Below are 11032 nucleotides of genomic sequence, written 5' to 3' on the forward strand. Positions count from 1 at the left end.
GGCCGTTGTCATCATCGCCGTCATGTGTAAATGAGAAGAATAAAGTTGACCAGTTCATTTCTGACCATGACATTGATACTGACGTCGTTTCTTGTCCCGCTCGTGTGTGAGTGGGATCAGGTGTTGGTCCTCCAGCAGCGGCGGAGGGTCGGGCTGCTCGGCGGGATGCGCGTGGACAACAAGCTGGGATCAGTACGGACAATCGCCGCTCAGGACCAGGTTGTGACGTCATTGTGCTCGCTGTGTTTACATGTACGGTTCCGCCCGACGGGGGCGCACGCGTGCTTTTGGCGTGTACTGAGCGCGAGCAGGGCCGCAGCAGCGCGCGCTGTGATTGGTCAGTGACGGTACAAAGGGGCACAGCACGAGCTGTCGGCGGGATCCGGCGGCTACGCTCCGACCTGAGTCTCGCGCTCATTTCTATGAAACATGGCGGGTGACTTCGGTACCGGATCCAGTGGTTCCGGGTTCCTGTGGTCGGTTCTGCTCCGCTCTCTCTTCAGGGGGAACAAAGCGACCTGCGGGATCTCCGTGCTAACAGATCGCTGCTAACGGGCCAGCGTCCAGGACCCTGGACACTGGAGACAGAACCTGGACACAGAGCCTTTGAAGGTGGGTGAAGTGGAGGTCCGAACCGAAATTTCCTTGTCCAGATAGAGGCTCGGACAGGACCGGCGTGTGGAAGATGACGTCTGTTTGGGTGTGACGTGAGCGCGTGCGAGTCCACGTGCTAGCGTAACAGTTAGCGGTGCTGTTGCTGCTAGCAAGTGTCCGGGCTCCAGACAACCCGCCGGCTGTAGTGGTCACATTTCCGTCACTTCTGCTTACATGTAAAGATTTGAAGTAAGTAATTGTATTAAATCAGATATTTACGTTAGAATGTCTCCTTGAACTGGACACGTGGTCTGAATACGGAAGCTCTTGAAATGAGCTACCGACACACTTAGCCTCGGTACCGGAGCGCTGCTCTCATCCGTTAGCAAAGCTAATTTGGAGATTGAAGTGTTTTGATGAACGATGCTATCAAGACTCCACAGACTTCATTTCAATGCTTTTGAATGTCGTAGTGGTTTGATAAGGAGTTTTAAAACCTGCGATGGCGCGCGCGTGTGAGAGTGAAGGAGATCCCATGTAGATCCAAACAGTGGGAGTTGTGAACCGTGTTTCCGTGGCAGGAGAGAGAAGTCTGACCTCATGCAACAGAGCTACGAACCTGACCACTCCTCAGTGACCTGCTCGCTCTCTCCTCCTTGGTTTGCTCACTGGTGAATGCGTTACTGACAAATGTTCTCACAGGGTGTCAGTGCTAGTGGACCAGAGGGTTCGAAATGTGTTTCTGTCGCACCAGAACATGAGAACATCAGTTCTAAATGTCCCAGACAGGACCCACCTAACAGTTCTGATGATCATTAATCGCATGACAAAAGTGGTTGTGCCTGGAAGTGATGTAACAAAAGGCCGTCCGAATCCCCCCTCCTCCCCTCCAGCAGGCTGTTCACTGGGGTGGGGGGGCAGTGATGAAACTGGACCGAAGCATGTTCTGATCCAGGCCGGGTTCTCGTCCACTGTCCATCTGCTCACTCGCTCTGCTCTGACTGTCCTGACAGGCTCACCTGCTGCTGGATGTGTCAGAAGGTTGACGTGCCGGCGAGTGACGTTGCTGCTTTTCAAGGCTGTCCAATGACAGTTCTCTCTGCAGGATGAGGGAGTGATGTCACAGAATGGGTGGGGCTAATTTTTTAAACTTTATTTCAAGCTATTTAAATGCAGAAAATTTGGCACATTTTCATAAACGGATGTTGAAGCAGCTTGTAGAAGGAAAACGACACTGAGGGCCTCAGAGGAGCAAGAAGGTCGGCTCAGTGCGTGCTGGGAGGTGATGTGAACAAAAGGCCGAATTGTAGCGTTCTTGCCAGGCAGTGTGTTCTGAGAGCGGGACGCCGTGACAAAGACTGACCGAAGCGTTAATCTGATCCCAGCTGACCTTTTGAGGTCACATGATTTAAACAGCAGATGGTCACCTGATCAACTCAGCCTGGGTCATCGGAGAAGAGTGTTCAACGTTGTGATGTCTGAATCATTTGTGTTTGCATGCGCAGGTTGCTGCGGTGATGACCCCCCCACACACACAGTGGGCGGAGCCCTGTGACAGCAGCTGCAGCATCCACTAGAACCGCCTCCGTTGATCACGTCTTACTGTTGACCATAAGGCTCTGCTTCTCACCTACCAGGCCCCTCGTAGCCCCGCCCCCTCCTCCACTCTGTGACTTTGTTTTTAACTGTAAATTTGTCTTCTTTTTTACTTTTGTTTTGCAGGGGACCCTGAAGGCACCTATAAATAAAATGTAATAGATCAGGCCTGTCTGGTGTGACTCTGTTGGTCAAATTGGGCTCAGTTCTGCCCCCCAGGGGTGAGAGTGAATCATTATTATTTAGTCGTTTTATCAAAGGTTCTCAAGTAGACAAAACTGGACTGTTACCAGGAACGAGCTTCAGTACTGTGGAGTAATTGAATCTAAATAAAATGGTTCTATTGACTAATTAAGATACGAAAGTATGACAATGTGGACCAAGTGGACCAGAACCAGTGAGGTTCGTTTGTTTACAGCAGCTCAACTGCGGTTCTTCATCTTCCAGTAGAATAAAGCGAGATGTTCTGGCGGGTCTGTTTGTTTTGGGAGGTTGAGCTTTGACCCGGAAGTGCACCGCCGCGCCTGCAGACACTCATGGTCCTGTTAGTGGCTGTCGGACCCTCAACAGTCTCCGGACCTTCTTCTCTCAGCGGGTCTCTGCTGAGCAGCTGAGCGGCGGCATGGACTCGGACCGGCACTCACCGGTAAGAACCCGGCGGCGGTCCGTCTGACACGCGAGCTATTAGCGGCTAGGCTAACGGAGCTAGCTGCCCATTCAAACAGACCAGAACCATCCCCGAGTAGAGCCCAGACCCGTGACAGGGTTCGGTTTAAGTTTAGCCGAACTACGATGAAGAACGAACCATACTATAGATAAAGAGATCATGTACACGTGTCGCGGCTCAGTCAAACCCAGAAGAACCACGCAGAGTCGTGTTCTGGTTCTGGTCGGTGGGTGTCGGGGCCTTCTGGAGAACAAAGATCCTGATGTGTTTTTCTCGTAAAGGTTCTTGAGTCAGCCGTTCTGTTGGGAACCAGAACCCGATATTCTGGTGATCAACAGAGACCGGAAACCTCTGATCGATACTTTCCCCAGAGGGCAGGCATCTTGTCACGTGACTATCTACAGCCGAGGAGCGGCCGGTGGGCGGAGCCTCCACCTTCCCTAGGCCGTACACGAACCTGGGCCGCCTCAATAGAACCTCCGAGCTGGCGTCCGCTTATGTCAGGTCCTTGACTAGATATGACGTCACACCTGGTGACGTGACTCGGGGCACCTTGTACTGGAAACTCTTCTGTAGGCCACAATGATACAATATCTGTCAATATCAATGACACCAATATTATCCTGCATCCCTGGAATGACATCATCAGATCCCCAAGGTCTGCCTGGGGGGGCCGCGTGAGGCACCGAGCTCGCTCAGCTGCAGCATGAAGCTCCTGGCAGGAGTGTTTCTGCTTGTCAAGAAGGGAGCCTCATCTGGAGCCCAGTTGAACGGAACTGGAACCATGTGGACCGGTGCTGAGTCCTGCCATTGTAGAGCATGTGTGGTTGAGCCCAAGGAGAGAGGGTGGTGGTTCACCGCCAGCCTCCATCACTTTACTTTATTATGGATCCCCATTAGCACTTGCTGAGAAGCGTGGCTATTCTTCCTGGGGTCCAGTACACAAAACACAGTCCATCATTCATTCAACACAAGACAATCAGACATTCAATCGATCAACGTTTCATCAATAACATCGGTGATCAGTCTCATTCATCTGTGAGAGCAGCCCAGCCTTCGCCTTCATAAAATCATAAATATCACTCTTAAACTTTTGATACTTGAAGGCATTAAACTGGAAGTACTTATGTATAAGTAGTACTTATGAAGTAGTTAATTACTTTTCTCAAATATTAGAACTTTGTGGACTAGTTTAGAGAGTCTTCCACTAATTCCCATGAAAGCATGAAGCTGAGCCAGTGGGTTTCCTGAAGTTGACCCGAACGCTTTCCTTTGTGTCACAGACTGCTAGCAACATTCAAATCAAGACAGAACCGGATGGCGAAGTGGAGATCCAGATGTATCCAGTCCTCAAGAAGCTGTCCGTCACACTGACCGACTGCAGAGACTGGCTGGACGGGGAGGACTTCCTGTTGATTGGTAAGGACACAAATCCTGCTGAGAGCAGCGGGAAGAGGTTCAAGTTTTAACACCCGACATCATCCAGTAACTTCCTTTCTTTCATGAACTCTCTTGCTTCCAGACGAGCACCCGGAGCTCCGGCTGCAGCCAGTGAGGCGCCACCCTCCCACCAACATGGGCAGGAAGATGGTCTACTGCTCCGAGTGTGACCGGGGCTTCTACAAGTCCTCCCACCTGGAAGCCCACCGAAGAAGCCACCTGGGCCAGAGACCCAACCAGTGCTGGCAGTGCGGGAAGATCTACCCGACGCTGCTGAGCCTCGTCATCCATCAGCAGATCCACGACCGCCAGCAGCCTTACCAGTGTGCCTACTGTGACAAGACCTTCGCCCTGCGGCGGGACTGGAAGACACACAACCGCATGCACTCGGGAACCAAACCCTTCAAGTGCTGGTTCTGCGGGGATGGTTTCAGCGTACGTGATGAGCTGACAGAGCATCTGGGGATGCACAAAGGCGAGAAGTGCTACTGCTGCGACATCTGCAACAAGATGTTCGTGTCCTACCAGGGCTTCAACTGTCACCGCAGGTCCCACAAGAAGCAGAAGCTGCTGCCCTGCACCAGGTGTCCAAAGACATTTGCCAGCGCTCAGAGTCTCAAAGTCCACCAGGTGACGCACTCCAACAGAAAGCCACACAAATGTCCAACCTGCGGCAAAGGCTTCAAGCTGCTGAGTGGCCTGCGTTGCCACCAGAGGACGCACGAGGAGCTAAAGGCATACCACTGCAGCGAGTGTGGCAAGTGCTTCTCCAGCCTGCAGGGCCTGAAGTTGCACAACCGCACTCACACGGGCCTGAAGCCCTACAAGTGCTCCGAGTGCGGCAAGAGGTTCACGCAGTCGCCGCACCTGAAGGCACACATGGTCACTCACACCGGGGAGCGCCCCTTCCTCTGCACCACCTGCGGGAAGAGGTTTACCCAGTCGTCCCACATGCGGTCACACGTCACACTCTTCCATAAGGGCGAGAAGCCATTCACCTGTGGCGACTGTGGGAAGAGCTTCACCATCGCTCACTACCTGAAGGTGCACCGCCTGAGCCACACCAAGGAGAAGCTGTACCAGTGCTCCTACTGCGAGAAGTCCTTCTCCTACCACAACTCATGGAGGGCCCACGAGCGTATCCACACCGGCGAGCGTCCCTTCAGCTGCCAGGACTGTGGCCAGAGCTTCATCACATCAGGGTCGCTGCTGAGCCACCAGAGAGCCAAACACACAGGAGAGAAGAGCCACTACTGTTTCACCTGCGGCGAGTTCTTCTTCACCAGCTCGCTGCTGCGGATCCACCAGCTGAACCACACTGGTGAGCGGCCACATGCCTGCAGCTGCGGCAAGACCTTCAAGACCAAAGGAGTCCTGCGCTACCACTTGAAGAGGTTCACTGACCACCAGCCAGGCGAGTGGGCGGCCCCTGGGAACTGACAGCAGAACAGCAAGTGGTTGTCAACTTCCAACCAAAGCTGCTTCTGTAAACAGATCTGAGTTCAGCTGCTAAATGCTCAGGAGGTGAATCTGGAGACACACTGGGACAAGGTTTGTTACCAATGTTTCTATGGTAACGGATTGTTATGAAGTCGCAGGTGAAACACTAAGAAACAGGAACTTCAAGCGTTTGTCTAAACAGATGGTCATGGTTTTATGCTGAAAACCCTCTTATGTTCTCTTCCTGTCCTAAGTGTCCGTTCAGTTTCTAGCTCTGACTGACAGAAGAAACTCATCCCGTCAGTCAAAGCAATGACCCTCAACTCACGCTAAGGAAGTTAGCATTTCCCTGTTTCTGAATATAGTGCTGATGCCTCGACTCCGGCCACATGATGCCCCCTGTTGGTTGGTTGAGATTTGCTGCAAATGGGACGTTTAGGCCCCGCCCCCTGAAGGCCCAGTCTGCTGCCTGTAGGTAGCAGTAACTCACCTTCAGCTGTTAGGCTGCTAAACAACAACAGAAGAAGAGTGTGTTGCCAGTGACGGTTCCCCTCTACCAGACCTGCTCTGTCTCGGCTGCATGCTAACGCCAAGTTTGAGCCGCTTGAAGCATCAAGTCATCAGTGTTAAGGAAGCGCAAACCCTCCTCTCTAGTTTCACATCTGGTGGGAACGGTAACTTCACATCTGCATCTTCGCCTGAACCTTCCACATCTTCATCTGTGATGGCGAGCGAGCCGAGAAGCTGCCTCGCCACGTGGTGATGCGGCCGGAAATGCATTGTTTCAGATGGATTAGTAGAACATTGAAGGTGTTGCAGAAAGATTGAGAACACTAAAGAAAACTTGTTTTTAAAGCTGAAAACAGATGAAACTCTAAAAGCAGAATATTGAAAATGAATATTTGAAACACACACATTTAACAGTACAACTGAGGTCAAAGTCAGGCTTCCATTGTTCTTTGGAACTTTTGATGAGATGGAAGTCAGAAGACCTCAAGCTAGCGTAGTGTAGCATCAAGCTAACGGTTCCTCCCTGAACCAGAAATCTGTTTGCAACATTTGATCAAGGGTTTCTGGACCAACAAACACACAGCGACACCTCCGTCAAGATCATTGGCTGAACTTTGAAATCTGATTTTTACTTAAACAATAAAATCACCAGGAAACAGATATGGATGATGCCTGTTCTTTCACAGTAAGAGCCCAGATGAGCTGTTAGATTGCAGTAGGAATGTATGAGTAATCGTTTCAAAATAAATGCACCCTTCCAGTGAATGTGATGACAAATTATTTCTGTGTATTAACAATTAGTCAAATGTTGCCATTGCTTCAATCATCAAGGACTCAAACATGAAGAATCCCTCAAATCCGGACGACCCGCTGAGCTCCTCTGCTTCAGGACCTTCAGACAGAACCGGACAGGAGGTTCGTGTTTCAGCAGGAGAGCTGAGCTGACGAAGCCTCCGAGACATCTGACATTTGAATTGAAAATGACGTCACAATAAAACAGCAGTCGAGGATTTCACGGTTTGGTAACGTCATCGTCGAAGCGTCACATGATGAATTCGCTGTTGTCTCCGGTGCTTTTACTTTGAGGGAACTTGCGCTCTTCCGGTCATGATGTAAACAGTAAAGATGGCGGCGTCCTGTTTTCGCGGGTCTGTCCTTGCTCGTGTTCTGAACAGACGGATCCGTGTCGCACCGCACTTGTACAGGTGAGTTTACGTCACCCATGTCACTTGAAGCGAGGATCGATGACGAGTGTTGAATTAGCCGAATATCGAAAAAGGGACACGATGTGACATATTTCTTATTTGAATACGTCATCAGGTGACAGCGCGCGTGTCTAACCATGTGTTTCTGGAACATTAAATTAATCCCTGAAAGATGTCAGACTGGTGCGGCTGTGACGCCACAACCTGAGGCGGGGAGGCGCCGAGCCTGCTGGATCCAGGTCAGCGGACAGGACCGAGCCACCGGCAGAAGACTGGGAGGAGGAGTCGTGTGGGCCGCAGTAGGTACGTTCACTTCTCTCTGAACTGAACCAGACATGGCCTGATTCCATTCCTCTGTGACGTCACAGCTCTGATGTGAGGTCACATGTTCATTGACTTGTGTGCCTGCAGCTTTCTCAGTCTTCAGCAGCAGAGATGAGGACCAGCGAGATGAAGCCCAGAGCAAAGAGGACGAGATGATTCTGCTGCTGAAGAAGGCCAAGGTACCAGAGGGTTACTGCAGCGCCGGCACCAGTAACTGTAGCACTGGTTCCAGTGACTGCAGCGCCGGCACCAGTAACTGTAGCACTGGTTCCAGTGACTGCAGCGCCGGCACCAGTAACTGTAGCACTGGTTCCAGTGACTGTAGCGCCGGCACCAGTAATTGTAGCATTGGTTCCAGTAACTGTAGCACCGGTTCCAGTGACTGCAGCGCCGGCACCAGTAACTGGAGCACTGGTTCCAGTGACTGCAGCGCAGGCACCAGTAACTGTAGCACTGGTTCCAGTGACTGTTGTGCCGGGACCAGTAACTGTAGCACCGGTTCCAGTGACTAGTGCAGGGACCAGTAACTGTAGCACCGGCACCAGTAACTGCAGAGCTGCCAAGTTCCAGAAAATCCCAAGAGTGAGACCTCTGGCCCTTTTTAACGCCAATTTAAACAGATTTCGTGGAATTTGAGCAAATATCAACTTTGGCAAATGAGCGTGTGAAATGGCAACTGTGGCGTGAAAAGAGGCTGAGTTGGGTGACTCTCACTCTGAAAGGGTTAGACTTGGCAGCTCTGAGTGACTGTAGCGCTGGTTCCAGTGACTGTAGCGCTGGTTCCAGTGACTGTAGCGCTGGTTCCAGTGACTGTAGCGCTGGTTCCAGGAACTGCAGTTCAGTGTTGAAACATGTAACACTGAAGCTCTTCCTGCAAGCGTGGCACCTGATCTGCTGCTGGGGTCATGTGACCTGGTGCCCTCAGGGTCTCACCGGTGCTCGTGTCTGCAGCTCAGCATCTATCGAGGTCAGCTGCCGGCAGCGTCCAACTTCCTGCACCAGGCCGTGGTTCTGGCTCACCAGCTGCACCACACACAGGCCATCATCTACACCTACAGCCAGGTGACGCCACCCCGGGGCCCCGGGCCCCCACCGCCTGACAGATTAACTAACCCTGCAGCTGCACCTGCAACCTCACCTGCTGTGTTCTTCCACAGATGGCGAACTTGGCGTACGTCCAGGGTCAGCTGGACAGCGTGAGTATCGAGCAATGACCCCTCAGCCCATGGCATTGTCACCATGGTAACAGAACTGTCACCTGGTTCCTCTTCCCCCCAGGCAGAGAAACTATTCAAAGCAGCGATGAGCTTCCTGCTGGGAGGTGGGACGCCACAGGTAAGATTTTACAGTCATGGTGAAGTTGCGGAAATGTGGCGTTTGTCAGCTGACTTCCTGTCTGTTTCCAGGACGACAACGCTGTCATTGAGATGTCTTTGAAACTCGCCACTATCTACGCCGAACAGAAAAGGTAATATGACATGTCTGATGTTGTTGACATGTCTGGTGTTGTTGACTGACAGAGAAAAGAGAACTGGTGTGTGTGTGTGTGTGTGTGTTTGTGTGTGTGTGTGTGTGTGTGTGTGTGTGTGTGTGTGTGTGTGAGAGAGGCCAGAGCTGGCAGAACATGGCTTCAGGTTCTGTATGGAGACTCTGGAAGTCAAACTGGAGAAGCTGAAGGAAGAGAAAGCGGAGCAGCAGACAGGTGAGTGTCTATGACATCATCAATCATGAGAAACAGCTGATACAACAAACGGCAGCACCAACGTGACCCTGGTGTGGAAACAATATGAGCCTGTCAATGTATGGCGTGATCGTGGCGTTTGACCATGGCGTCACACATTTTCTCCTCTTCTGTCCTACAAGGGTGGCATGTCTGAGCGGGCGGCGGCGTAGGAAACATAACGTATTAAGAACAAACTACAATTGAGAAAAAGGAATTTGTGCATAAAAAGAGCAAATCTGATGATTGTGGTGAGTCGTCCGTGAGGTCACTGGACAGAAACGGCGGTTTGTCTTTCTGGTGTCGTCAAAGACCACCAACCTCATTGTTTACAATGAACAACATCTCGGCGGTGAAATCCAGCGCCATCGATGTCCCGCCCTGCATCCCATCAGAACCATCCGAGCGCCGGTTGGCACGCTTGAGCATTGTATCTCTGCTGCCATCAGACGAGGAGGCGGTCCTGAGGAAGGACACCCGCCTGCTGCTCGGTCTGTGTTTGGACTCCAGGGCTCGGTACCGAGCATCGATGTTGCACCTGAACGAGGCTGGACAGGATTACCAGCGCGCCCTGGACATCAGCCGCCAAGAGCAGGGAGAGACACACCCACAGGTACGTGGTGCTGGAGACACGGGGGTCAGGGGGACAGACGTCCACTAGATCTGAAGTCTTGTGTCTCCTTCAGACTCTGGTGCTGATGAGTGACTTAGCCACCATCTTGGATCTACAAGGTCGTCACACCGATGCCCTGGCGCTGGTCCAGCAGGCGGTGGATGTGAGCCGCTTAGCTGGACACCCAGACCAGCATGTGCTGCTGAGCAACATGGCTGGAATCCTGCTGCACACAGGTCAGAGGGTCAAAGGTCGCCAGCTGCTCTGTGAGTCTGGGGTTCCTTGGAGATTTGATGATGTCACTGTTGCTCTGTCTCGCCATCAGGCCGGCTGGAGGACTCAGTGAGGTTCTACCAGGAGGCTCTGAATCTGGCCCGGCAGGCCGGAGACCAAGACACCGTGGACCAGATCCAGGAGGGACTGAGGGAGGTGAGGAAGAGGAGGCAGCATCAGGAGCAAGAGACACAGTGACCCCTGTAACCTTTGTTGGTGTCACCTTCAACCTGCAGTTCAGAGCAGCTGACAAACACCTGTGACAGGCTGCTTCCACTTCCTCTTTGCACTCATCACTTCCTGGGTCTGGTTATAGTAAATAAAACTTTAAAAAAAAAGTCAATTCTGTGAGCTGAGTGGTTCAATCAGCTGCTGGAGGTCATGTGACCTGCCAGACCATCTAGAACTGGGGGGCTGTCGCCGTTTCTACCACGTTCGATGTTGACAGTTACGGATCAGCTGGTCTCTAAAAATCACGACTCCACGACCAAAGACCGGAACCAACCAATGACAATCAGTTTGATGTCACCACTGCGAGCGCCTGTCAGGAGCGCTGGTCACCATGGAGACGGCGAGTGAAGACACCTTGAAATCAGGCCCCCCAGGTTCTGTCAGGTTCAAGTGTTGATGTCATCAGACATAAAAATGTA

At 52.0% G+C, this 11032-nt stretch overlaps 2 protein-coding genes and 1 non-coding gene across 7 annotated transcripts; all 3 read left to right on the forward strand.

The window, feature by feature from the left end:
* The first annotated feature begins 312 nt into the window (after positions 1-312).
* Positions 313-7022, forward strand: LOC147262185 (uncharacterized). Of its 4 annotated transcripts, XM_086204660.1 has the most exons (6): positions 317-612; positions 1608-1725; positions 2100-2411; positions 2638-2836; positions 4141-4276; positions 4380-7022. In XM_086204660.1, the coding sequence occupies exons 4-6, from the start codon at positions 2813-2815 to the stop codon at positions 5735-5737; spliced, it is 1518 nt and encodes a 505-aa protein (XP_086060786.1). In that variant the 5' UTR covers positions 317-612; positions 1608-1725; positions 2100-2411; positions 2638-2812; the 3' UTR covers positions 5738-7022. The 4 variants fall into 4 exon arrangements, with proteins under 4 accessions (XP_086060788.1, XP_086060785.1, XP_086060786.1 ...); XM_086204659.1 differs by having other exon boundaries at positions 316-612; positions 2100-2836; XM_086204661.1 differs by lacking the exon at positions 317-612 and adding an exon at positions 620-843 and having other exon boundaries at positions 2100-2836.
* On the forward strand, positions 1869-1980 carry LOC147262186 (small nucleolar RNA SNORD89). The gene has a single exon (XR_015116249.1). It is a non-coding gene; the product is annotated as a small nucleolar RNA SNORD89 (small nucleolar RNA).
* A 273-nt stretch (positions 7023-7295) lies between the features above and the next one.
* ttc19 (tetratricopeptide repeat domain 19) lies at positions 7296-10721 on the forward strand. Of its 2 annotated transcripts, none has more exons than XM_086204666.1 (11): positions 7296-7452; positions 7625-7755; positions 7864-7955; positions 8728-8838; positions 8934-8972; positions 9055-9111; positions 9183-9244; positions 9384-9478; positions 9946-10109; positions 10183-10345; positions 10435-10716. In XM_086204666.1, the coding sequence occupies exons 1-11, from the start codon at positions 7373-7375 to the stop codon at positions 10578-10580; spliced, it is 1140 nt and encodes a 379-aa protein (XP_086060792.1). In that variant the 5' UTR covers positions 7296-7372; the 3' UTR covers positions 10581-10716. The 2 variants fall into 2 exon arrangements, with proteins under 2 accessions (XP_086060792.1, XP_086060793.1); XM_086204667.1 differs by having other exon boundaries at positions 7355-7452; positions 7568-7755; positions 10435-10721.
* Positions 10722-11032: the final 311 nt, after the last annotated feature.

Source organism: Aulostomus chinensis, chromosome 5, assembly GCF_037954235.1.
Source record: "Aulostomus chinensis isolate RoL2024-O1b breed Wild chromosome 5, RoL_Achi_v1.0, whole genome shotgun sequence".
NCBI lineage: Eukaryota > Metazoa > Chordata > Actinopteri > Syngnathiformes > Aulostomidae > Aulostomus > Aulostomus chinensis.

What these genes read in the sequence shown, in the direction of transcription:
- LOC147262185 (XM_086204662.1), top strand. Translation starts at nt 2,813, where the DNA reads ATGGACTCGGACCGGCACTCACCG. An exon ending in ACTCGGACCGGCACTCACCG is followed by an intron (nt 2,837 to 4,140) that starts GTAAGAACCCGG and finishes TTTGTGTCACAG; the next exon opens with ACTGCTAGCAACATTCAAAT. An exon ending in GGAGGACTTCCTGTTGATTG is followed by an intron (nt 4,277 to 4,379) that starts GTAAGGACACAA and finishes TCTTGCTTCCAG; the next exon opens with ACGAGCACCCGGAGCTCCGG.
- ttc19 (XM_086204666.1), top strand. Translation starts at nt 7,373, where the DNA reads ATGGCGGCGTCCTGTTTTCGCGGGTCTGTCCTTGCTCGTGTTCTGAAC. An exon ending in TGCTGCTGAAGAAGGCCAAG is followed by an intron (nt 7,956 to 8,727) that starts GTACCAGAGGGT and finishes TCGTGTCTGCAG; the next exon opens with CTCAGCATCTATCGAGGTCA. An exon ending in TGGAATCCTGCTGCACACAG is followed by an intron (nt 10,346 to 10,434) that starts GTCAGAGGGTCA and finishes TCTCGCCATCAG; the next exon opens with GCCGGCTGGAGGACTCAGTG.